The sequence below is a fragment of the Corvus cornix genome, chromosome 1 (assembly GCF_000738735.6).
Source record: "Corvus cornix cornix isolate S_Up_H32 chromosome 1, ASM73873v5, whole genome shotgun sequence".
NCBI classification, from domain to species: Eukaryota; Metazoa; Chordata; class Aves; order Passeriformes; family Corvidae; genus Corvus; species Corvus cornix.
The window spans coordinates 6,248,204-6,276,092 of record NC_046332.1 but is presented as its reverse complement, the minus strand read 5'-3'; the positions used below and the strand labels follow the sequence as shown (position 1 = coordinate 6,276,092).

At 37.4% G+C, this 27,889-nt stretch overlaps 1 protein-coding gene across 3 annotated transcripts in view; it reads left to right on the top strand.

Annotated features, from left to right (window-relative positions):
• Positions 1-27,889, top strand: part of CADM2 (cell adhesion molecule 2) — a 588,594-nt gene that overhangs the window by 536,252 nt on the left and 24,453 nt on the right. For 2 of the 3 annotated variants that reach the window (XM_039556015.1, XM_039556007.1), the window contains one exon: positions 2,343-2,462. The exons of the other annotated variant lie outside the window; for it this stretch is intronic. In XM_039556015.1, coding sequence (XP_039411949.1) covers positions 2,343-2,462 — 120 coding nt within the window. The remainder of the gene's footprint in view (positions 1-2,342; positions 2,463-27,889) is intronic. 3 annotated transcript variants of the gene reach the window in all.

Genomic DNA, 27,889 nt, shown 5'->3' with positions numbered 1-27,889 from the left:
GTTTGGCATCAGAGTTTATGACTTTCATCAGGAAGCTAATTTCTGCACAAGCTTTCATTATTCTTAATCTGAGGAGATCCCATTATATTAAAAAACTGACATATCCTAGTTCTTGTTACTTAGAATGCTTCTTAGATAGCCTTTCATTTAAAATAAGAAATCTTGTTTGAAATACTTTGATCAGAAGAAAAACCCAGAAAGTTCTAAGTTCACCAGTGATTCATTTAAGCCATTATTTGGTGAAACAGGTAAACAGTGTGCTTGCAGATTGGATAGCACTGTCATAAAACCATAACTTGTCATTGCAGTCTTAAGTAATTGGTATATTTAAGAAAGATAATGAATGGGACCGTGAGTCACACTAATTGGTTTTACGTACAAGAATGATGTGTAAAGCTTTCCTAATAAACAAGGTTTTGCTCTCCTGATGAAGTAGGTGGGGGTTTTTTTCTGTTTGATTTAATTTTTAACAGAGACTTATCAGGGAATGAGTTTCCCTTTATGAGAAGAAATTGCATAGATCAGTACATGTGGCATGTATCTTTTCAACATGTTAATTTATTTCTAATGCTTGTTATACTCAGTTCTATTTCATTATTGTGGTAGTCACACTCCAGGTAGTGTTATCATTTTTCCTGGTGATTAATGTGGCTATATTGGTGGGGGTTTTTAAAAGTCTGTTCTAATTTTTCTGGCTGGAGAATATTTTATACTGGGAATTAGAATAAATATCAGTGTACAACAGATGAAAGATGGATCTTATGATGTTTTCTGGTGGCTTCAGAAGTAGAACATCACACAAATATAGATTCCAGATAGGATAGTGGTGGTTTTTATCAAAACTAGAGGAGTACAGAAAATCCTAGGTGACTTACAGATATTAACTAACTTTTAAACTTGGAAAATAATCTGTCGTCCAGCATGGAAATAAGGTAAGCATGCTACTTTGAAGCCTTAAGAGAGTAATTATGCAATGCTGAACTCAAGGACCCTGTGTCTGAAGGGTGTTCTGTTGGGCCCAATACTGAAAAGCTCTGAGCTACTTCAGCTTCCATTGATTTCAGTCAGAATTGATGGTACTCAGGGACCAATTGCATTTCTTTTCACAGCAAGGGAAGACAGATTGTGGGTCAGACTTTTGCTCTTTTATTGCACTGAATAGCACCCTTCAGAAATATTTTCAGTGAAATCAGTATGGAATGGGTTACTTACCATCAACTGCTGAGAAATGAGTCCTTCCTTTCAAACCTGCAGTATAAATAATCTGAAAAATGTCAGATGCTTTTTATGTCTTCACAGAAGTGCTTTTATCTAGTTCTCTTCAGAGCTTCTGTTTGCTTGTTCTTTAAAACCTGCAATCACCTTATAAGCAAAGTCCTATTGGTCTTTATTGCTTTTGGCAGTGTAATCAAAGTATTTTCTATGTGTACATCTGATTATGTTCTGCTCTGTACTGGAGCATTCTGCATCAGGCATTGTTGGTTCCTCTGCAGCGAAGCAGTCGTGCTCCTAATCCTGGCATACCTGCACTTGCTTGAGCAAAATCTGAAGGGTTTTATAGGATGCTGTCATCAGGACCATGCATTTCTTCTGACTTGGATCAGTAGAATCCAAGCAGTAATATTATTTGCATTATCAGTAATATTATTAGCATTTCTGATTTTTAGTTCGAAGCTGTTTTAGAAAAATACTGATGTGTACTAACAATACATTGTAAGCATTAAGGATGACTGAATGATGACTGTGCCTGCTAATTAGGGTAAAGATTTTGAAATATACTCTGCTCTGGATCTTAGCAGACAACTGTGTCTTAAGCAAATGTGTGGGAAGAAGAAAAGCAATCCGGAAAAAGCAGCTCTTATAGTTAGTAGCATTTTCTCCCCTTTTTCCCTTCATTGAGTCTGTCTGAAAGTGGGTGTTTTAACATACAGCCATTTCTCGTTAACATGTGTGTGTTTATTTTAGCATGATGGTGTTGTTTTCTTCATCTCCCACTCTGACACAGCATGTTTCATCTGTATATGGTTTCTACTGTGAGACATTTAAAATGGCTCAGCGAAGAATGGATTCTTGTCACTTAAACTGTCACTCTCTAGTTCTGTGGAAACTTGGTCATTTTAACAGTTTTAAATTCTGTGTGCTCAAAGATTGATTATAAAAATTGAGAGTGATAAATGTCAAGAATTTAAAGGTACTCTGTTGTACCTGTAATAATTTATGTTAATCATGTTTTAATTTAGTCATTTTCAACATACTTGTATTTACAAATTAAACCACTGTTATGTTTCTCCTTTGTTTGCATGATATGATTTTATTTTATATTTTTTTTTTCCACTCACCAGATGTTTTCAACACTTTGCTTCCCACTACTGTCATCCCCTCCCTTACCACTGCAACAGTCACAACCAATGTAGCCTTAACTGCCAGCACAACCACATCGGCAACAGCCACCAGCATCAGAGGTACAGTATCCTTCTTTGTTATGGCCTGGAAAGCACATGATAAATAGGAAATTAGATCTTTAATTTTTTTTTTTTTTTTAAACAAGGATAGAATTTGCTAAATAGAGGGTGCAAGCATTTTAGTTCAGTATGTATTTAACAGAATAATCCACAGGGTGATACGTGGGTTAAGAAGGATTTCACATGACCTTGAATGTTGTCGCTGCTCTAGCAGTGTGTATGTGAACTTTGACAGGATGCTTAAATTATTTGTATACATTTGCATTTAATTTTTTAAGGTTAGTAAATTAACTTTAATGTAAAATGCAAGCAAGCTATTTTTAAACAAACATGACCTTTTAAGACTAGTTATTTTGGGTGCTACCATTTAAAACAAGCTAGGTGTCTCAGCACTGGAATTTCTGTTGATGAAATCTTGCTTGATAACAAAGAGGCATTGCATTGCATCACCCTTCTTAGCCTTTTACGGTTTAAGGCATTACTAATTTAGGGGGTGTTGTTATCTCACCAGAGCTAGATTAAACGAGCTAAAAGTTCTCTCTCCCCTCCCTGACCCCCATCTGTTGGTTTTTTTTTTTTGTTACAGCTTTTCAAATGTTTCTAGTAATGCTTCATTTCTTTATGAGCAAAATATAAAGGTTATTTTATTCTTTATTCAGTAGCTGATCAGATAACTGTTAAATAGGGAAGATGTGTGCAGAAGGTTTTGCAGATTATCATCTTCTGGGTAGCTACAAATCTCTTGTGGTAAATGAAATGGCAGAAGGTTCCTATGTGGCCTCTTGAAAGCTTTATATTGCACAAGAAGAGAGGAAATTATATTCTTTTACCACACTGCCAGCATTGACATGATGAGGTGCAGTTAGGCCAGGAAAGTTAAGACAGTTATGAAATCTTTTCTTTCTGGAACTGTTGTTATTAGTCAGTTGCAGTGAGCTGCCTAACTTGGAAGAATAACCTTAGCTCACTTGCAAGTCCATTGTATAAAGATTGTGATAGTGTCAGATCACCTAAATTCTTCCTCCACAGGGCACACATATTTTAATATGTTGTGATAAACTGACAACAAACCTAAAATTACATTTTTTAATCTTTAATATTACTTTTAATGTGAAATGGATATTTTTGTTTTAATGAAGAGAGGAGGTGTTGTAGTAGTCCTTTTCCTTCTGAAAAAGAAAGCTAGAACATGGAAAATAGCACAATGTTCATGGGTCTGAGTGGCTGCAAGAGGAGAATTTCTTGAAAAGGAGCAGAATGACAGGAATTACCATGTCTTTTTTATAATAGAGTGTTTTGTGTAAAGCACCAGGAGCTTCCAGCTTTCTGAGGGCTCACATCCTGGAGGGACGATGCTCTTGGTGTGCTGTGCTGATGTTTGCCGACCTTCATGAAATGTTTTCTTCTGCTTGTTATGTGGTCATGACTATATCATTGATATGATTGTACTGATGTTTTTAATGCATTGACTCACCTCCTAAGTGCAGTTTAGGGCCTCATTTTCTTTCCTGTGGAGTGTTCATTTTCACCGTTTGTGTGTCCAGCATCAATAGAAAGGTCTGAAACAGGAGAGCTCTCTTCTGAGTTTCAGCTCTAGCACATGGGAGAATGCATGTAATTTGATGCTACACTTACAGAGGTGCTGCTTTAATAGAAAGTAAAAGAAGCAAAATTGGGTGATCAGTTGCTAAAACATGAGCACTCACTTTTCGCAGAAAGAAAAAAGTGAATGCAGCAAAATGGCTGAAAAGATGAGACCACTTCAGCCTCAAGGAAGTGGTAGATAGAGTCTTTTGGGCAGATAATCAAAGGGACCAATGAGTGTGGGAAGTCTGTTTCCTCAAAATCTTGAGTAATTGAAAGAAAATGGTAGTTTATCCCAATGCACAGAAAAAATAGGACACATGTAATAAACTAACAAAGTTGGTTTTTTTAACAGTCTGAGTTATCAAACCTCACTAAAACACCAAAACAAGCAGTTGCTATAAACATAAATCATAGAGGATATCAATGTGGGAGAAACAGGAAAACAGTCATGAAAGCAGGTGCAAAATGAAATGAGCAAGTTGTGGGAAATCTAACAAAGCAAAAGTGTTTAGAAATGCACTAGATGAAAGGCCAAAATAAAGAAATTAATCATGAATAATGAGGACAAGGCTAAAGTAATTGGTGTTTTATCCGACAGTGGAAGACAACTGGAGTGCTGTCCCTAATGGAGGGGGGGTTGGGTGTGGGGGTGTCACCCTGGTAAACAACCACAAATGGAGACAGATCAAAGGACAAAGACAGGAAATTTACAGATATGCTCTGCAAAGAAGCTGAAGGCACCAGCTTCTTTGGTTTTGCTTTCAAAAAAGAAGTCAGTATGACTCTGATGAAGAGTTATTTTCCAAGTTGAATGAGGAAAATGATTCCCTGAATTAGTGGCAAAGACATTTAGCGGAGACACTCTGTAAATGTGTGGGAGGCAGTGACTTCACTTATTCAGCTATTTCTATTCTATGACTTCCTTCATCCTGGCTTTCATTCAAAGCGCTTGATTCCCATGGCAGAGGGAAATGGACAAGGTGCTTTCCTTACATCTCCTCATCCATCTTTCATGGACCCCAAACCAAATAATATTCACAAACTTTCAGTGCCTGCTGTGAAGGTGGAGTTCTGCCATCCTGAAGTACATGACTGAACCTCATCTCCGTTGTCAGAGCACCCACCCCGCGAGGTACAAACGGTGCAAGAGCCGTGTCAGAGAAGGTCAGATTTTTCAGTAGCATCAGTTGCTGGCTGAGCAAAAAGTACCACATAAACATATTTTCCTTTGACACCTCTGCTTTGTATTCCAATAAGATTTTTGACATGAAGGAATATATAGGGACATTAAGTTGAGAAACTATCCATATACTCTCAAATATCAAAACTTTTTTGTTATGCTTTTTTGTCTTGCTTTGTTGGATCATGCCTTAAAGAAACAGAAGTTTTCCCCAGATTGTAGGGTAGTGTATCCTATTTAATAATATCTTTGAACTGAGTTCCCCATAGCTGACATAATAAACTTTCTAGACAGATTTCAGTACTTTTGTTCTAAAATTATTGCTTGATACTTAAGAATCTCCTCAGGTAACTTTTACAAGACATTCCTCTGTTCTGCATGACTTTTATATAGTCCACCTTGAGGATCTGTTGCTCCTCATCCTGTCACGGGAGATGTCTTTACAGGTATAAGATGCAGGGTATAAAAAGCCAATAGAATCTGTGCATTTTGCATTCTGATTATTGTACCTCCTCATTGCCAAAAGCCTTAATTCATGGGGGAAAAAATTTCTCCAAAAGTCATCAGTTAATTCTGGAACCATATGATTCATTGCTGTCCTAATTTGCCTGGCATTTAGTAAACAACATGAAAAAAGCTACTGATCCAGTTGGATGACAGCATGATAATTCATAAACTTCCTGTTTAGTCAAACTTCTCACTTTCTCAGACAAACGTATGCTTGTTTTTGTGCTCGGTCCTTCAGGAATTAATTATTCTTTTACTGGTACATTACCTACTAACTCAAAAAACCCTAAACATAATTTGATGCTAGTGAGGAATATTGCCCTTTATATATTTGTCAAGGGTGTCTTAAAGCCTAATAACCGTCATCAGGAATGTGTGATAAAATGTATGAGAAGAAACAAATGTGGAGGACTACTGAAAGAATAATTATCCACTGTATGAGTAGGTGTATTTCTATCAGATTTATGTAATGTTGTTCGTGAAAGCTGTGCGTGGATCCATGCAATTTTTCCCTTTCATGATTGGGAAGAGGCTCAAGAGGATTGTGGATTTGCCCCAACAGTGAAACAAGGGATGCCTCCAGTGGAGAAATTCTTTGTTAGTGTAAAGTTAATTTGGGTAGTGCTGTGCCAATCTTTCCAAGTCCTGTAGGTGGAGAGGGAGTGTGATTAACAGTCTAGGAGAAGGCACCTCAAGTCAGTTTCTAGATTCACAGAGGGGAAAAAGCTTGTGCACACAAACGTACATAAAACCTTCCCATGGGCTGGCATTATGTTAATCACCCACACACACAAACAGAACAGTTTTTTTGGTTTAAATCCTATTTCTATCAAGGAACAAAAAAATCAAAGAGGTTATAAAACTTGTTTGTTTTGACCTGTTACTGAAGACTGAAATCTCACCACTACCACCCAAATAGGTGGAAATGTAACACTGCCAGAGCATCCCAATCTCAAAAGACAGATCCATTCAGCTTGATGGCACATATCAGAGTGATTCAGGCTCAGCTGACTCATTTGGACAATGACTGCACCAGAATGTTCAAAGCTTTATATAGCAATGCCTAAAAACATCTCCAGAAGTTGTTGTGTACAGCACAGACATGATGCTGCTCCCAGGCAGCTGCTCTGGGGAGATCAAGAGTTTATTTGTCAGGGTGACCACAAAGACAATGAATGCACACATTTATATAGGAATGAAATCCATGCCTTATTATAATCCACTTCGCTTTTATTGGGTTTGTCTCTGGTATAAAATGAAGATTTCTTTAAGGAAATCTGTGGAGCTAAATTTAGAAGAGGAGTTTACAATGGCATAAGGAAGGGTTTGAGGATGTAATCATTTTGAAAACAATTATGACTTTAAGTGTGAATATTTCTATTTAATAGCATAATTGACAGCTATCTTAGCTAAAAAAATTACATTGCTTCCTTTTTTTTTTTCCTATTTTTACCTTAAAGTCTCTATTAAGAAGAAAACCACAACCCTACTAGAGTAACTGTTTCATTATAGGCAGCTTACATGCAGAAACTACTTGGACAGACCTTGTAGTCCTTACGGCTTTTCCTGTCAAAAAATGCTCAACATTACCAGTTCTTTCCTTGTGGTTTTATTTTCCTTTCACATAATCTGATTAATATAACTTGGCAGGCTGAGATACTGACAAAGAAAGAAACAACAAAGCAAGGAAAAGCTATAGAATATGTGAGGGGCAAAGGAGATAAGGGTAGACTTACACTTTAAATATAGTTGTGTGTTCTTACTTGCATTCAGCTCTGATAATAAAAATGATCATTGTCTAATGTTGAAAGCAGTTTCCTATGACAGCAAGCTAAAAGCCAGTTCATTTATATACTACTTTATAGCTGTAGCAGTAACATAAAATCTAATTTGTGTCTGATTTGTTCAAACTGTGTAGGAAAATTAGAACCTCCTAAGTTTTACTTCTTTCTCCCACTAGTCTCCTATTGGCTTATCCAAGGTCTGGTTTTCTCAGAAGGTCAAACAATTTGAGATTCAAACAGCAGTTCCTCAGATTATTTTTTTTCCATTGGACATTTGAGTAAATCTTCATCACCCCTCTTTCAAGAACTGCCATCTCTTGATTTTACGCTGGTTTCTTTCATTGCCATTATTTTTACATTCTACTTGTTTCTCAGCTTGTTTCTTAGATGGTGTGTTAAAAAAATTATGATAAACTTATGTTAGACCATGGTGAAATCGCAGACTTATTTTCCAAGCCTCTTTTCCAAAATCTCTAAACAGGACTGTCTTGGTCGGAGCTGTTACCCAGGTGAAACATCCACAGGCTGCAGCTGAGTAATAGCTGGAAAACCTTCCCTAGCATCTGCAACCAGCTGGTAGACCAAACTGTTAGATTTTTTTGTATCAAAATATACCTATTTTAGACAGGACTTGGAGTTTTTTAAGTTCTACCACGAAATTTTCATGAGGCGTAGTAGTCCACAGTGCCCATTTTAGGGGTTACACAGTATTTGTTTCTTTTCTGAAGCAATATTTAATTAGGGTTTCATCCCACTAGTCAGGCTTGGTGGTACAATTAGTGCTGTGAATTCTCAAAGCTCACAGATTTAAGATCAACAGAGGAGATTGTAGCATCTGTTCTAACTCAAAGAGCTCTTTGGTTTTTAGGTCTGACAGATACAGAGCCAGGAAAAACATTTTTATAATATAATTTGAAAAAAAAAAAAGAAAAATTAAACCCCTCCCTTCAACACCCCCCCATCCCCCCCAAAAAAAACCAACCCAAAACAAACAGGATTAAAAAAAAAAACCAAAAAACCAAACCCAACCTCAAGCAGTTTCATACTTTATTGGCTGGATTCCTACAGATTCCTAAGTATGTCCCCATAGAATTGGAATAATGGCAAACAGTACATGTTCACATGCATGGTGATCACAGAGCAGATCACACACCAGCTCCAAGCAAGAGGCTGTACAAACATAGTATGAAAATAATCTTTTTTTTCTTTTTTTTCTTTTTTTAATTTAAAGCTAGGAATTTTCCACACAGGGTATCTTTCTCAGAGTCTCAGAGGCAATAAGGCAACTGGGCAGTAAGTAGCAGCAGAATGTGGTTATGGAAGGAGGTAATTTTTCATGCAGTGTGAAACTAAATATGAAACTGCATTATCACTACATGCTAAAAAATGGAAATGGAACTACCCTGATGTCTGTTGTGAGCAGACCAAAATCAAACCCAAGTGCTTCTCTGTGGAATTTCCAGTTCTTGGATAGTTTTAAAAGACGTTTTATAGTTGTAATACCAATCCAAGAGTAATCGTCAAGGCAACAGGCACATCACTAATGCAGTCTAACCACCAAAACAAATTCTGGCAACATGACCCACATGAGGCTAGCTACCTCCATTGCCATGAAAAGTACTTGTGTTTTGCAATTCTTACCTTTTATAAACTAAAGCAGAGACCTGGGCCATTTATAAAATGGCAATTTTCTCTGCTTAACAGCCATTATGATGTAAGATGAAGACTGTCGTCATTATTACACATTATTTGGTCATATTATTCATGAAATGAGGCTGTTGCATTCTGTAACAAATAAAGATAGATTTCATAATCTTAACAGTTTGCCAAGTAAATGAATATCATAAATGAGACATAGATTCAACTACGGGCATGCTGAATACATGAAAGAAAATATCATAATATCCTATATTAGGAAGCTGCTCTTTGTGTCTGGGACAAATATTTCTAGTGCTAACACATCCATCCAGCTGTCAGCTTGCAGTAATGAAGTAGGCAACTTAAAAAGTACACAATGATTTCCAGCCTTGATGGATTATCACTTAACCCAAAATGCAACGCTGTGCAGATAAGTATCACAATTAGTTGATGGTCTGATAAAGATTCCATTATATAGCTGAGCTCCGGAGAGGCTTCAGCAATGTGTCAGGAATTCAAACATTCCCAGCCTAAGCTCTGATCACACTGGGGGTTTTTTGGTTGGTTTTTGATTTTTTTTTTTCTTTCTACTGCATATGAATTATGCAGCCTGACAGCCTCTATTGTAAACTGGCAGTGCAAGAGGTTTTCCAAATTAAGAGTCCCTTCTGCTGGAAGCATCTTTACTGCCTGCCAAGAGCAGCCTTGTCTCTGAGTTTAGCCTCAGACCTCCCCTCAGGTGCCACAGGCTGTAAGGTGCCAGCTCTCCTTCTGCTCAGCCTCCATGTGCAAATAGCAAGGAAGCACAGGCATTTCCAAAGAAGTCCCTGGGAAGAAGGACTGAAGGCATCAGTGTCACCACCTCTGTGTAAAGTGTTACAGCAGAGTCAGTGTGTACTGATGTCACACTGACCATTGTCATCTGACCTTTGGTTGGGTGGTGGCCTCAGGGTAGTGATTCTCAACATTCAGGTGTAAACAGGGTATGAAACTATATTTTTCATACTACCTTCCTACTCTATTTAGGCTTAAATTGTGATTTTCAAAACAATAATTAAAAAAAAAAAAAGTAGGTTTTTGTACCTCCTGCTTTAAAAGCCAGAATTCTACTGATTTCGAGAGATTTTGGGGATCTAGTAATTACATCTCTACAAGCAGTTTGGCTTGTAAATTGGTTAAATGAGTTTATCTATCTGGGTTTTCCAGTCCAGAGAGAGACAGGCTATTTTTAGTGTATTGTCAGTGCTGCCCCATGAGCTTGACAATGGCCTGCAGATATGCAAAGCATTTCTTCTATGGAAAAACAGGCTGTACTTTCCTTCCTTCCAAGTAAAACCTTACATGTAGCTAAACTCACTAATTTTCAGTGGGGCTATATGTAGTTTGGTATCTTATTTACAGATAAAATCTATGATCTGCTCAGTCCAGAGGGACCTGCTGGGTCAGTTAGCCTAAATTCTTGGCCTAAATTCTTGTATAGTTTCCACTCCCATAGATTTATAATGAGACACAGAAACCTTTATTTTATTAAAGAGCATCCACCAGAACATATGTAGACTTAATTTAGGACCTGAGGGAATGGAGAATCCACAATCCCCCTTGGTGTTTCTCTTCCACACTTGGTTATCCTCTCTGTTGCAAACTTGAGCCTTGCTTCTCAGTTACGTTTCTTTGAGGTTAACAACTATAGATTGATTCTTGAAGGCTTCACATTCCATATTCAATTTCTTCTCAGAAGCGAATATTTATTGTAAAGAAGATTCTGTAAATATGCTTTGAAATTTATTCTTGAATTTCATTTGAAGGAATTGAATCTGTGATCTTTAGGATCTTATTAAGACTTTGATTTGGTTTGTTTTAAAGCTGTTGTCAATTGTATCTTCACTGGTGAGTTTTAAGGGAAATATATTGCATTTCTTACAGCAGGGAGAAAGATTAAGCAAATGGTTTCTGTTGAATGTCCTTCACTGTTGCTGTATTTATATGGGATCACAAGGCTTCGTTTTACTTTTTTTAGAGAGGTGTCTATGGTATTTTAAAGGCACTACCAGCAAAAACTGGTATCTTTTTCTTTTGTATGTATTACTGGCTAAGGCAGATTTTGGCAAGTTCTGTGCTGTCAGGGAATTGATGAAGTGCTTCACTGTTAAAAACAAAAGTATACAACTAAATATTGTTATAACTAACAACAAGGACATCTGAAGCAACTGTTCCAGTGCCATGTGGGATGTTAAAAAAAAAAGACTGAAGTGGTGCCAAGTTCTAAAAATGAGGAAAGGAAAGAAAAGAGAGAGAAAAATGCTTATAGTTTCAAATGTATTGCTAACACCTTTAATAAAAAATGCACGTCTTTCTCACTAACCAGTGAACTAAAGTCATCAACTGTGCCTTTGAAGCTGAAAAGATTACTCTCTCTGCCCTTCGTTTCTCTGACATTCCACTTGAAACACAGTTAATAACTTCCAGTGTGAGCCTCACAAAATGCAGAATTGTTACTAATTATATTAAGTTTTTTAGATGAAAGATGACCTTGGTGAAACTTGAAGCTATAGCATTCCCCAGAACAAAAGAAAAATAAAAGCAAAATCTACAGAGAGTGACTTTGGAGATTATTTAACCCGACCTATTAATTTTTGCATGTGAAGTTATTCAGACCGTGAATACAAAAAAGGGTATTCTTAAGGTAATTTTTTTCTTAGCATTTTTCAGAGAATTGAAATAAATTGCTGAATCATGCCCCTTTTTTTTCTGCATTAGTCATTTGGGATGTCTTTTCTGTGTCAGACTCAGCGAGTGCGCTGTGGAGAAAAAGGGGTGCCACAGTGCTTGGAGGGGCTGGCACGTGTGTGTGTGTAACAGCAGTCAACAAAGCCAAACAGGTGAACAAAAATCAAATGCCAGTGTTTTAAAAGATTAGCTTCAAACACACCTTTAAAGAAAAGAAGTGGAAGAGAAGTCTGGTTTGAAGTCCACGGTCTCGTAATCACAGCTGACTTCATTATTTTTTCGCTGCAAAATGGAGAAAAAGAGAGAATTACAAACTCATCTTCTCTGAGAAATACAGGGTGGAAAACCTTATTCAATAACACTTGACTCACTGTTTGGCTGACTATAAAAGACTGAACAGGGAAGCAGAACTGGAATTGACTGAAAAAATGAAATTCAGAACCAACACAAGGAAGTACTTTTCACTCAAGAAGAAATACAATTTTTCAATAGCCTACCGAGCCAAGTTTGGAATTGGAGGCACTGGGGTCATTAAAGAAGAAGGGAGATACTATTCTGGAAGAACTGTGTTAACCAGGATGACTTGCAATGGGCTGAATGGCCTTTTCCTTTTCCCCAAATTTATGTTCTTTTTGAAAAACTTTGATTACAAGTCATCCTGCTGTGATTTAGATAGCATGAATTTGAAAAGAATGTATCAAATCTTTTCAATCAAGATGCTTGGGTTTCTTTCCTGTCTGAATTCTTGCAAGCCTGTAATAGAAAACCATCAGTCAAGGGAAAGACGTATCAGGAGTAGCAATTTACCTTAATGTACAATTTCCTTTTCCAGCATAAAGGGTAAGAGACAAGGATCCCAGACAACAAAGGCCAGAATATAAATCTTTATGAGAATATGTCAAAAAAAAAAAAAAAAAAGGAAAAAAAATCCCCAAGACTGACAGTTTGAGGAAGACATTCTGTTTCTTTTATATGATTCTTTTCTTGTGGCTAACAAGTCTCTACTGTATACACATCAGGTCATGAAGTGCATTCAGCACCCAACAGAGAAGAGACAAGTTTCATTTTAATGAATTCAAAGTGCCATAATGGACTTTAGCATTGACTTTGGACCAGGTCTCTGGACATACTCGATAGAAGCTGTCTTTTAAAACTATATTAATTTGTTAGAGAATGGGAATAGCATAGAAAATGAATATGTAAAGCCTTTCATCTCTTTTTTTTTCTTTTTTTTTTTTTTTTCTGGTGTAGTCTTCTGTACAGAGGAACATTTCTGATGTTTAGGTTTGAGTTTCACTCAATTACTGTAACCAGTGCAGGAATCCACTCTGTTACTGGTCTGAATTGCAAATATTGGGCACACTTTGAGATTCTGTGGCACAATTGCTGCCATCAATCCTGAACTCATTTATCCCCTACAATGCAGTTTTGTTAGTATGAGTGCTGGTTTGCTATTGTGTGTGGACATCCTTATGTCAGACTGTTGTGGGGTTTTGGGGTAAGCTGTGGGGTTTTGAAAACAATAGCAGCCCTGGGTTATTTAACTTTTTAAGGGTTGCCTCATTCCATAGCCCTTTCGCTCCAGTTCATCTCGGAAGCATCTGTTCCCAATATTCCTGGAGTTAGTAATGCTAAGAAGAAATTAGTCTTTTATTACATTCAGGTTGGCTTTCCTCCACCACAAAACCCTTTGCCAAGTAATTTGTGAGTGGTTTTATAGATTCCAAATCCCTTTGGGGCTTTTGGTGGTGTTGTTATTGTAGGTCCCTGTATTATGTCTGTGGAGAAGTGTGTTAATTGTTTTTGTCTGGTGGAAATCTTCACTTTTTTTTACTTCCTGGTGCTTTTGAGTAGTATTCACTAATTCTTACCAAATCATTTCTGTGGAAAAGTTTGCTTCAAATTGCTACTATGACACTCAGTGATTTCAGTTTTGTTCTCCCATGCAGAATGGGCTTCATTATATTTATTATTAAATGTGAGTGGACTATAGGATTTCTGTGTATTTCTAAATTCTACTCAACCAAATAAACATTCAGGGGAATAATTCATACACAGCAGAAATTCACAGTAGTGTGGGCTTGCCTTCAACACTGTAATAAAATAGGTGGCTTGTATGCAGTCTGAAACATCTTGCCCCTGTTACGTTTGCAGTGTTATGTAGAAATCAAGAACATCAGGAAAGTTCAAGGGCAGGAAATTTTTTTCTTTTTTTTTTTTAATAGGCAATGCTTGCATGCACTTGTATATAATAACAGAAAAAATAATGCTCATAATATGAACAACACATGGGTCAGTCTAAAACTCATTTTCAAGTGTGTCTGTTTTATTAAAAAAGTGATGAACTGTTAAGCTGTGTTCTGAAGTCAGAACATAAGGAGCAAATTCAAGGGTTTTGGAAGTTAGTGCTGCTCAAATACATTCAGAGGGGTTTGTTCGTGGTTTTTTTTACTCTTTCCCATATGTTTGAGTTGTCTTATGTTACAGGTTACTAAACCTATTGGTTACTGTCCTGGTTTCTAGACTGACCAATTTTCAAAATCCTACCACATTAAACCATTTCGTGAAGAATTCTTTTAATCTCTGGTTGGTTGATACATGCCAGCATTTGAGTTTAGTTCAGTATTTAAACACAAAATCCTAAATTACAATTTTGTCTCTCAATGTCGATGAAATTAAATGTACTCAACAGCTAGCATTTAAACAAAGATCATATAAAACAGTCTTCATTCCTTTGGGGGTCATCTAATTTAGGTTTTGTAGGATTGGACATGCCTTAAACCCTTCTCTGTCTTTCACTGGCTACAGAATGATGCTAATTCTTCATGCTTTCACAAACTTTAGTAGGGAACCCAGGGTAAACTCTTCAGGAGCATTTAAAGTCACAAGTGTCTAAAATTTAATGGATCTGTCACTGGCCAAACACATGGTTGAGGAAGGCAATAGGAAAAACAAAGCTGGATAAAAGAAAGAAAATTAGTGGCTTCTTCTGTGCATAGAAACCTCTCCAATTTCCCTATTGCTGCCCATTTCAACCTCATATTTCTCTATCACACTTTTTCTTATTATCACTCACTTTTTATTTATCTCATCTCGCTTTTATTATTGATTACCTAATTTTTAAAAGGAATTTACTTGGGGTAGTATTGCAGATATGCCATATTTAAATTGCCCTCTTCATTCAGAGTCAGAATTGACATTAATTCATCGAATTGTGAAGGAGATAAGAACTCTGGACTTGTCTAGTCTGGAGAAAAAGAAGCTGATCCTGAGGAAGGAGAGGAGTGGAGAGGGAAGTGCTGTTCTCTTCCTTGGCACCCAGTGACAAGGAACAGTGCAGAGCTGCACCAGGAGAGATTCAGACTGGACATTAGGAAACATTTCTTTTCCAAGAGAGTGGTCAAGCACTGAAACAGCCTTCCTGGAGAGAGAGAGTGGTAATGCCCCATCCCTGTCAGTGTTTAGGAGGCTTTGGACAATGCCATTAATGAAGATATTTGAGTGTCAGGTCTGAAGCAGTCAGGCAGCTGAGCTGGGTGATCCCTGTGGGTCCCTTTCACCATGGTTTTTCTGTTCTGTTCTATTCTGTTCCATTGTATTCTATTCATCCCCAGCATTTATATCATGGCAGCCACAGCAGATACCTGATGTTGCACTGGAACTCGCAAACCTCCACTTGAGAGAGGTTCCTGAAAAGATCTAAGCTTTACATTTAATATCACACATGAAAATTTAGGTCATCTTCCCTGCCAAATAAATTGTAATCAAAGGATTCAAGTTATGGAATAATATAATTTTTTAAAAGGCACACAAACGTTTAGAAGAGTTGCAGTCCTAAGTTTCCCCATCTGTTGCTGGATCCCTTCAATATACGACTTTTTAATGCTTGAAAAAGCTATTTTAATTCTCTTTGTAAGGGTTAGAAGAGGATCTTTTGTACTGTGTTCAAAAGACCAGTGTTGGAAAAGGGCAGTTATTTTAGCCATATTGCAATATTAACAGTATGTTAAAAGGATGGCTTCTGGAAAGGGGAAAAAGGAAAATGGCAGTCAGATAATCTCAGAGTCTTGGTCAGTTGAGAGTTCCAAGAATCAGCTTCATTAATCCTTAACATCCACTAAAACTTAACTTCAGACATCAGATCTAGGTCAAAAATGACTGTGGATGAGTTATTTATTACCAAATGTAGTAAATGGAATTTTCCAAATGGAATGGACACTTTTTCTACCAAAAAAGCACCTGTTCTTTATTTAATTTGTAATGAATTGACCTATGATAATAAATTCATTCTTTCCATCAACATGTTATATTTTAAGATCTCAGTTTTATCTGCTGATATTTCATTAGCATTAATTACTATCTTTGCATTGCCTGCATCTTGGTGAAAGAAAAATACAGGTAAAACCATGGAAATAAAAGTATGCAGCACTGAAAAAAGTGGGGTTTTAAGACTGTGAGGCGGTAAGTCCCACAAAAACACGTGATGACCACTCACCATTGTGGGAGTGTGAACTAATCCTGACTGCATTCCACAGCTCTTCTTTCAGCAATCAGAAGGAAGATGAGGTATCAGCGACAGAGCTGTGCGGCGTTGGCAGCACCGCTTACATGCAGAGCAGGGCAGGAGCATGGCAAAGAGTGGGACCTGCAAGCTAGCAGAGTGTTACTAGCCTGAACTCTACAGATGGCATAATCTTGTCAGGCCTGGACTAAAAATTAAGAACTTTTTGTCAGTTTTAGATGGCATTAAAAATCTTCATAATTACATATTAATTGAGTTAGTTTGTGGCTACATCATCGCACAGTATATTCTTAACACTTTTCTAGGTGCCTTCCCATGACCTGATTTCTTGTCTTCTGGACAAGGGACAGTAATCAGGCTGCAGGTACTGCCCTGATCCTGCAAACCCACCCACTTTGTGCTGTATGAGCAATCCCATGGAAATCAGGGAAGCTACATCTGTTTTTTAATTCCAGTGCGTGTGTGTCTGTGGGAGTTTAGGACCCTGTTTGACATTAGGGATAAACCCCATTCTTTGAACTTTACTTTAGCAAGTTTATTTAGAAAGTTGTGTAGAAGGCACAGTGCTGTAATCTTGCCCAAATATTCCATTAATTCGATTTTTTTTCCACTTACTCATTGCATACTCAGACAAGTAGAACAAAAATGAGGGGTTTTGGTTTGTTCTTTTTTCTTAGTACCCAGTCTGTGTTATTACAGATAAATAATTTTCATGATAAGCTTAAAGCATTTATATTGTTATGCACTTATCAAGCATTTACTCTATTTGCTCATTTTGTGTAGCACTTCACAACTTTGATAAGGCGTGAATATTAAGATAAGACCCAGTTTCTGTCTGAAGTGTCCACAGAACCTGCTTCAAAGAAAGAAAAAGTAATGGGACTTCAAATTTTTTACTCATTTTCCAAATATATATCTGAAAATCTGCAGTACCACAGAAGATAATGCTAAATATTGCTGCTGCTAGAGAGCAGTAGTGCAACTATAGTTTTAAGACAGAAATTTAAAACAAATTAAAACTATTTACTCATCTGCTGAGCATTCGCCATTTCTATTTCACAGATTTTTTTTATGTAGTGAGAGTATTTAGCAGAAAGGCATGGTCTCCTTGCAGTTGATGTAGCCTCTGAAATCACTTTTATGATTAAATTAGGAAAGGATCATAATTTTCAGTGTCAAAGTATTTATAGAAGTCTACCAGAGATTATGCATATTTTTCCTTCACATACTAAAGGGGATAATTCCCCCCTTATCCCTCTTGCCCAGTAGAGCTATTTTCACAAGCCACTTGTAAAACAACTCGAGGTATTTCAGGGCTGTGAAGAGCACAAAAATCTTTCATGTGATTCCTGAAGTGGTATTAATTATTTCGCTACTAGGAAACAAGCGATAGGGTCCTGCGGTGTCACTGACACTGTCACCTGCCCCCGCAGCACTCCCGGCTTTCACTGGAGAGAAAGAACGATTTTCAAGCAAGGAGAGAGGCAGAAACCCAAACAGAAATTATTGCCTCATCACTTCAGAAATCTGGGGTGCACCTTAAGTTGTGCACCTCAGGTTGTGCCTTGCATACTTTGGAAATGCTGCACCTCTGGTTTGGAAATGCTGTGTGGAGTTCTGGTTATCCAGCAGCAAAAAAAAAAAGTGATAGAAACTGGGGGGGGGGGGGGGAAGGGGGAAGTGAGAAGGATGGCTGATCTTTGAAAATGGTGTCTGTGCTAAGAGAGATTAAACATACTAGCACTCTTCACCTTGGAAAAGAGATAGCTGGCGAGAGAGGTGGCAGCAGTTAAATTAAATTAGAAATGACATGAAAAAAGTGAATGATGTGAATACAGTCACCAATGCAGAAAGTTTCTAGTCTCTGGAGTCAAAAAATGGGTGAGTGAGCAAGGGAAACTTTATGTATTCCATTTTTCATTTGGTTTTAAATTAAATTGGACTAGATGGTGGTGTTTTCCCATCTAGTACAGACATTCCTATGTTCTCAGATTTGTCTGCACAGGAAAAAAAATTACAAATGTCCTATTTGTCATCATTTAAATGAAGAAAAACATAACAGCCTGAAATCATAGCTTTAATTAATATTAGAAACAATAAAATTCATCAAAATGGGGCTTTCTAAATGTTGGCTAACTGTAGGCTATAGGCTATTTTTGTTGCAATGTTCTGAAAAATATATTTAAATATATTACTTTAATAACCACAGATAGAAATACTAAAAAATGCAAGATGACTAAATCACAACCATAATACATCTCTACATTCATCCAATCTAGTTAAAATAAATCTTGTAACAGTATAATATATTATTAAAGTATCTTTGGTGTACAGACAATGTAAATATGCTGCTATCCATAACAGAGTTCACATACCACAGCAAACACAGGTAAAAATCATTTGATACAGATCTTAAAAAATCAGACCAAGTCAGTGATCATTACACAAATCATCAACATTTTTAGACACCACTGTGTCCCCCTTTTTCTCATGAATTTACCCTTCAGAAATTTGTACTGTCTTAGGATATTTTTCAAAGAGGCTTCTACCACTTTTGGCAAAGTGAGGTTTAGCAGGGAGGGACAAGGAAAGAGAAAGAGAGAGATGCTAGAGAAACATCTTCATGCAACTTGAGAACATTTTTATCATCCTGCCCATTGTGTCTCTAACACTACCTGGAAAATGTGATCTCAGTACATTGTTTGGAACTCTAAACTAAAACCATTTTTCTCCTAATTGTATGATAAAAAGAAAAAAAAGCGTTGCAGTCTAGTTTGGAGGCTGTCTTGTCATAAACCAGTAAAGCTAGGTTAAGTGGTCTGTAATATTTTGAAAGATTATTTTTGCAAGGTTACATTTATCTGCCTGTGTAAAATGTAAAGGCTAGGACATGGGTAGGATTGAAAAATAGCAAGTGCTGGAACTATTTGTCACTGAAAATAGTTTCTCAAAGGTGCCATGGTGTATTTTAATTAGGCCTCAACCCTGAAAACATAAAAGTACACAGGCAACTGATTATGCATGTAGCCATAAAAGACTTTTGTGCTTTCCTAAAGGATGTTTTTGAATAAAGCATGTTTTCTTTTGCTGTTACAGAACTTGCAAGTTTTTCCCCTAAATTTAAGCTTGTATTTGTAAGCTAAATAAAAGTCTAATGGTTGCAAAGGAGAGAGAGATGCTTGAGAGTGCAGCTTAATCCCCCCATTACTGCCATCAATAATAGTGATGTAACACATCTTAAGAAAATGAAATACTAATTTGTACTCTTTATTGCCAAGTCATACAGTTTCAAAGACATTATAAAATCATGAAACCAGGTAATGAATTTTCCTCCTTCCAAATAATGCAAATAAAAATTACAGATGAAAAAGGCATTTACCCATCCCACAGTATAATTCACTTTATGAGGGGGAAAAAAAAAATAACATCTGATGGGAATGCTCATCAGATGGGAGTCTTACTGCTATAAGGGAAAAAATAATTTCTCTCTATGGCCAGCTACTGTGTGAGTTCAGTGATAAAATGACTATCAAACTATTTGGCAATTGCACTGCTGGTGTGTGTAAAGAAATACTGCCTGGGTGACTCAAGGTTCTAATAGCAGTAACAGTTCCACAATTAACCAAAGTGATAGGGGGAACCCAAAGAGCATCTGTTACAGTAATGGTGGGAGTAAGGAACATAAAGCAGAGAGAGGGGTAATACAAATTCAGATTTTATAACCACAGATAAAAATACGGAAAATTGCGAGACGATTAAAGCACAACTGTAACAACCCTCTACCTTAATCCAACGTGGTTAACCTAAACCTTCTAGCAGTATAATTTATTGCTAAAATCTTCCTGATGTACAAACCATGTAAACACGCTGCTGTGTAAGTCACAGTTCATTTGCCACAGCAAACACAGGTAAAACTTTGGGTACGGTTTTTTACAGAATCAGAATAAGCTGATGATTATTACACAAATCTAAATTTAAGCCTAGTACCAATGAAGAAGATCATGAAGTACTTTGGGAATAATTTATACATATGCCTTGTTTTTCCTGCCAAAACTCCAGCATTTTTCAATATTCAGAAGTTATAAAATCCATGAACGGAGCCCTAAAAATGAGAATTGTGTATAGTGGGTTAAAGGAAACAATTAATACTGTGGGGTTTGATTGGGTTTGGGTTTTGGTTTTGCTTTTTCTTTGGGAAAATGTGCTGTGTCATTAGGGACTTTTTATTGGTCTTTTTTCCTCCGGTGATATGCATAAAATTCAAGCTGATTTTTGTGTTCAGGAAGGTCATGGAGCACAGATGAAGCTGTGTTCTGGTTCTTTGGACAGAGCAAGGAGAGTCATGCTGCTCTCCAGGTACCCCTGCTGGAGAGCAGCAACAACGCTGCTGTGGTTCTTTAATTTTAGTGGAATGTCATTTCTGATTCTGCTTCTGCTGAAATGCCTGGTGTGGAACCAAGAAGATACATATCCTAGTCAGTCCACACATCTCCCTTCGGTACATAGGCAGGAGAAAGCACAGGCATCCAGTTATAAATCAGAAACACTGACTTTTAGCCGTAAAAATTTAAATGTGTCTTGATTTTACTCTTCTTTGTCAATACTCACCCATTTATGAGTGAGAGAAGAATGACAGGAAACAACTAGAGAGGTGTCAGTGGGTAGGAGTTCATGACCTGTGGAGACATTTTCATCCAAGTTATTTGGTTTTACAAACCCTGAACAGGCTCTTAGCTTCTGCACATCAGTGGAGGCTGTTGAATAACACTGGCTTAGAGTGCTTGAGCTCTGTGAGTCTAACCTAATAATTCCATGTATAAAATACTGTGCATGTTACACTGAATATGTGAGGGGAATATTCCAGATTGGATAGTTTGGGTGTTAGAATGGGGAGTTAGGGTGTGTGGGTGAAGAAGGTATTGAGCTGATTCTGGGCCCATCCATTAATATGTCCCAATTATATCTTCTGGTGCTAAATTAAAAATGAAAGTGATACCTCAGCTTAATGCAGTGCTACAGCTGTACTGAAAACAGAGGATGCTTGAGGTATGTTAAAGGATATTTAGCAAACATTTATCAGCACTTCTCCTCCACTGGGTGATGCAGAGAAGGCTCTGCCCCTGTGTGGATATTCAGGCAATTGAACTGAGCATACACTCTCAAGGCATACTTTTGTTTGCAATAGGGATGTTAAAGTTTCATTTCAGCACAGTCTCTTGCCTGCTTCAGGCAAAAATTGGAATCCTGGCTTGGTCCCAGCAACTTGAAAAGAGTCTGATGCCTATACAAATATACATAATGGCAGTCTTAATCATTAGGAATTATGTTATTTTTCTGTTTCTCCAGTAGAGTTTCATAATGAATCAAAATGAGCTAGATGGTTCGCTATCAGTTTGAATGCTAATTAAATGGAGACCTTCAGCAGTTTGTGACCACTTCTAATGCTTCTAATTTCTGTTTGTTTATATTTCTGTTTATCACTGAGGCTTGTGTTGTAGAAAACCCCAGCATAACAGAGGAATCTTAATTTCTTGCTTTTTCTTTCCTTTTTTTTTAGAAGCAAAGCTTCCAAATCTACAGTAAACTCTTCCTACTCAGACATCAGTGCAACTCAGACTATGCCAACAGGGTTTTTTATCTCCCTGAAGTAGGGATTCAGAATATTGAGCAGTTTGGAGTAGGATTTACAAGGATTTTACCTGCCTAGTTGCCCCATCATTTTCTCACTTCTTTTCTCCAGTTTTGCTTCAGTGGAAAGAAAATTAGATTCTTTAAAAACAAAAGGAATTTAGCAACAGCAAAGCAGCCAACTAATTGGGGAAAGAAGGAAGAAAAAAAAAGGGAAAGCATCCTAAAATACGTATTGTTTGCCCACCTGTTTTTTGCTAATCATGCAACAGTGACTAGAGCATTGACTGGTTTTGCTGGTAGAAGTTTCTTGCTGATTTAATAGGGGCTGAGTTTGACCACTGGAGCTATTCCCACAAGGGGATGTATTCCATGTTTCTGCACCCCCTCACTGATAACATTAAATGCTTGTGCACACACAGCAAATCTAAAGCAGAGCCTCTGTGATTCCATGTATTTTATTTCTTTGTTGGTTTGCTTCTGTCTTTAGATGCATTAAGAATAGAAAGGGGAAGTAGTGAAATCCAGGGGAAGATACATATTTTGTTTCCTATCACGATTTAAAGAACCCCTCATAGTTTATTTTAAATGGTGTGCAAAGGGACAGCATTTGGAGGAAGCAAACACAAGGCCAGTTTATAACACTAGTTCTAATTTTCCTAAATGGTAGAGGGGGCTGTATAGGTAAAATAAAACTGGGACTCCTACTCCTGCTACTAATAATAACAGCAATAACTAAGAGAAGGGCATGCTTATTTTAATTCATTATTCTAAGGAACCTCTGAAAATCTGCCTCTCCTTTCCCCAATGCTGCCAAATAGAGAGAACAAATGTAGCCAGTACTTTTTCTCAGTCCTGGTTGTATTTCATCCACAGGTACAGTAATTCTGCTGAATTTTAGCATGTTCTGTCACATAGGAAGCACCAAAAGTCACGGCTGCATCACTGTGATTCAACAACGTTTATGAACTAAAGTGAATGGAATGAAAAAAATGGGCAGAAAGAGGTTTGCATTCATAGGGCAGATTCTTTTCCCCAGTCTTTCCAGTCTCTTCTGTTTCTTGAAAATCTCTTAAAATATTTTGTTCATGTTCTTGTATCAAAAATGTTAATAAGCACCAAATGCTGGGAAGAAAACATTACTTTGCTTTTTCCAAAATTTCCACAACCAGTGTAACATTTCTTTTGTTATAATTGATTTTCAAGTTTGTTTAAATGTTTCACAAGGTGTAACATATTGAAATGATTCATCCAGTTTTCAGGGTGTTCTGGGAATAAAAGGTTCCTGTACAATGTAGGTGTAAAAACACCATTAGAATGTTAGTAGTAGAATAACTCTCCCTAAATGTGTTGAAAATGGTTAGATTTTTTTTTTTTTTTTTTTTTAAGAACAGTTCAACTCACCATCAATTACACTCAGAGCTCATTATGTTTCTGCTTTTATAATTATCAGTCCTTTTATGTCTTGGGCCTTTCTTGTAGCTCCTTGGAAGAAAATTCTGGTTTTGATGCACAGCTGCTGGTTTCACACAGGTCCTGCCTCAAAAAGCCAGAACTGATATCAAATGCTGTTGTCAGTTACAAAAAGCAATCACAGCCACCATTTTTTATATTTCTCAGAAGGCACCTATGAGACATTTCAAAGCGTTGTATTGGATTGCTTCACAACATTTTTTTCTCTTCAAGCAACCCTCTGAAGGTGTCCTTTTGTTGTGTCATGGATCCCCTACACACTGTTGCTCCTCCAGCAACCCTACCCATCCTGTTGACATATGAAGAGATGGAATAATTTAAAGTCAGATTCTGAGAACTGGGAATTAAAAGGAGAGATTTTATCTGTCACTTTCCTCAGTATTTGTTTCTCTGTGTGTCTATGGATTAAAAATATTATTATTTTTTTTTATTTTTCTTTTATGTGTCAGCATTTTCAACAAGGATTTCTACAATAGGTGATTATAAACCTTGCCTCTAAAAAAAAAAAATCACTCATCCATAAAAAGTGTTATGCCAAAATATGTGATTTGAAATGATCAATATGATCTTTCCTGAAGTTCTACTGCTTAGACCTGGGGGTTCTTTCCCACATACTTCATGAGTTTGTTCTCTGCTCTGAGATAACAGGACATGCTTCCATTAAAGATTGCAAATGGTTCAACAGGACATGCTTCCATTAAAGATTGTAAATGGTTCAAGAAGCCTTCTCAGTGACTCTGTGTTTATAGACGTGCCAGGCCACAATGTAAATATGTGCATGAGAAAAATACCTGCTCAAGTGCTTTGCAGAATGGGGTTTGTGTTCTCCATACAAAGAAACACATCTCTCACACACTAAGAAGGTCCCAGAAGTAGTTTGGATTGCCTGAGAACCGTCTCTGTCAGCCAACAGCTCTTAGGGGTAGTTGTAAGTTGTTTTAAATATTTAAAAGCTTGAAATGTGTATTGAGTCAGGTGGGACAAGACTGCATCCTTAGATACTGGAAGGAAAGCAAGCATGAAGTATTCACAATGTCAAATTATTCAGTGCTAAGCCTCTGATGAGGGACTCAGTCATGAGAGTATTTGTTTAAAGGGTTGGCTGGTGTAGTTCTTAGTGGATGTGAAGGAAAACCAAAGTGTTTGTTTTGTTTGGGCAAGGTTTTTGGGTTGTTTTTTTCCCAGCATATTTCAGAAAAAGGGAAGTCAACTTCTTTCCATTGCATGTGTTCTGTGAAATGACAGACATCTCTTCAGGCAAAAAAATCTTGCAGTAATTTGTCTGACTACCAGCAGACAGGTAAATACAGCTTGAAAAGCAGATGTTTCAAAGAACAAATGTAAGCAACACTAGACAATGTGATTTACATTTAACTATCTTGGCTTCTACAGATTTTCTATTAATAACTGGAAGATAAATTCTGTGAAAAAAGTGGTGCTTCGAAGAAAACTTTCCAAGGTTTCACATACACTGTGTTTTTTTATGTTCTCATAAAAATGTTAAGATGATAATAGTATAGAAAATTAGTCAATTAACTGTAAATTCCTGTCATAAAATGCTAAAAGGGAATTGCTTAAACCAAATAGCAGTGAATGCAATTGAGTGATATCCCCTATCAACTAAGTGTGCATGTGCTTAAAACATCATGTTTTAAATCAACAGCTGTGACAGAGGTGCACACCTCTGAAGAGATGTAAGATGGAGAGAGAGGGAGGATTTTAACTGAATGTCTTCATTCTGCTGAACACACAGTGAGGCAGCAAACTAATTGTTGCAGAAAGGAGAGGAACATATTAATGATGCCATGTTTTTCATATATGATATCTTCAAATACAGCATTCCACTTCATTCACAGATGAAGTCTTGCTAAGGAACCACCCTGCTGACAGTAGTTTATATCTTGTTAAGAGTTCTGGAACATTTTGATGGTGGCCAGGACTAAATCATACTGTTGTTGGTCGGTGTGCACTTGCTCACTCACGTAAGGGAGATAAGAGATGTGTCACTGCATCCATCCTCTGAGTCATTTTCCCTGGGGGAATTTGCCTTTCTACGTGCAACCAGTCAACAGAGACCAAGGTCAAGGAGTCTGATATTCAGTGCCTGATGCTAGGCAGTCAGCTAGAGAAGGGGAGGTCAGTGCTGAATGAGGCATTTCAAGGTGGTCTTTGGGTACTGTAGCTCCTGTGTTTATCCAGTGCTCCAAGACAGTTCCACTAAAAAGTGGTGGGGTTTTTTTAAATTGAAGGCACAAAGCCCTACTTCTCACACAACATCACTGCCCACTTCTGGGGACTTCATTTCTGTCTCACAGTGTGGTCATGGCCTTGACATGTAACTTTGTTGTAGCGATTCCCTCACTGTTTGCAGGTTTCACTCTCTTTCATGCATGCCAGAATTGTATTTATTTTAATATTCTTTGTTAACTTCTACATCCCCACTGAAATATAATGATTCTGTTCCCCTTCATGGTGCATCTTGAATGAAACATCTGTGGTTAGTACATTTTGGGTTGAATTTAGCATTTTCAAGTGTGTGTTTAGCACTTCTGTGGTAAAACAAATCACTTGGGCCCTCAGGCAACTTAGGGCTAGAGACACCTACTTTGTGAATTTAAAACAGCTTTTAGGGGCAGGCAGGTCCACATATGTAAAAAAAGGCATGCTGCCTCTAGGCATGTGCAATACAGCATATCATCTACCCAGGGATGTGTTTTCAGGGATGCATTTGTCTTGCTGTCCTTTAAATGGCTTAAGCCACTCGTCTGTGAATACTCTTCATGACTTTGCTGCTCAAATTTGCCTTAAGACGTACTAAAGATAATTAAATGCTCATTTGGTTCTCATCTTGAATACACATTCACATTGAATAGAAAAAAGAAGTGCCAGAGCTCTCATGGAGCCCACTGGTGGGACAAGGAAAAGTTATTCACTTCCAAAGCAATAGCAGGAAGTAACAAAAACAAAATAGCCAGGCAGGATTTGTGCAGATGCTCGTGACACTGGTGAAGTCATTTTAAATGACAGCTTTGCTGAAGCTGTACGAGCATCTTTCATGGGAAAGTAGCAGAGGAAAAGGATGGTGAGAAAGCTGTGGAAGGCAGGAGACGCGGAAAACTGTAAGCGCACTCTCAGATAGAGTTGGGATACCATGTCATTAACATATGTTCTCTCCTTGAAGTCAGGTTATGTCACCAGAGAGGAAGGGATATGGGGAAGTGGGAGGAAAAGAGAGATGGCTGATGCACTCCAGAATGTTTTCCCACAGAAAACCCAGGGGTGGAGAGAAGTTTCAGGCCAGAATTTTTGCAGCAGGATTTTTATCTCCTCAGTTCTGGGGAGAAGATCTGGACCATGTATTTAGAAGTCAGATTGTTAGATGAGGGCTTCTGTGTGGTAGTTCCATCGGAGCCCCCGCTGTGTTGGGGGTCTGCTGTGTACTTTGAAAAACACGTGCTGCCTGTTATTATATGGAGATAAGGTCCAATATATTTTTACCTACAAATGTTTTGTGCATTGAATATCAAATCTGACAGGCAGAGAGGCAATTTCTGTGGTTGCTGGTTCTTACTTCCTACTGTTACAGAGAAACACCACCATCCAGAGCTTTACTTGCGTGACAATTTCTCTACTGAGTAAAGAGATATAAGATATTTCAAATGAGTTGAACTTGCTATAAATAAACCTAGCTACGCCTGAGGAAAACAGAATTACACTAGTTTTGTCAAGCTGGACATAAAATTGAAATCCTGACTGAAAATACTGCAATTGCCACAGAATGCTGAAATGTCAGCTCATTTCTTTGCAAATCTAACCTCTCAGTAATTGTAAACATAATTTAATGGAAAGTCCATTGGAACAATTTGCTGATCTTTGACATTCTTATTATGTATAATGCTTTGTGAAACATTGCCTGAAATAATCTAGTGTAGAATATGCCTTTTTTTTTTTTTCTTCCAGAATTCTGAGACCCTGTTTTTGAGATTAAAACCAGATTATTTTGAGAAAAAAATATTACAGGAAGACAAGACCCTTTATATTGCATAGAGTTTTCCTCTACCAACATACAGCTGCTTTCTGTGGTATAGTTTCTAAGGTTTTATATTAACTCCTGCTGCCTGATTCATGTGTGTCCATTACTAGAAGGTAGGACAAAAGTAATTGTGGAGCCTTTTGAATGGATTTGACAGTGATGGCAGCAATGTAAGACAACACAGAAAAAACGGGACAACCTAAAGCAAAAGCAGGATCTCGGCATCCTCCTGGATGCTGGTTTATTATTAATTGTTCATTTCAAGGTGCAGAAAGCTGCAAAACTTTTTTTTTTTTTCCACGTGTTCTTCATTTTGGTGGCTTATGCCCCATTTCCTACAACTGTAGG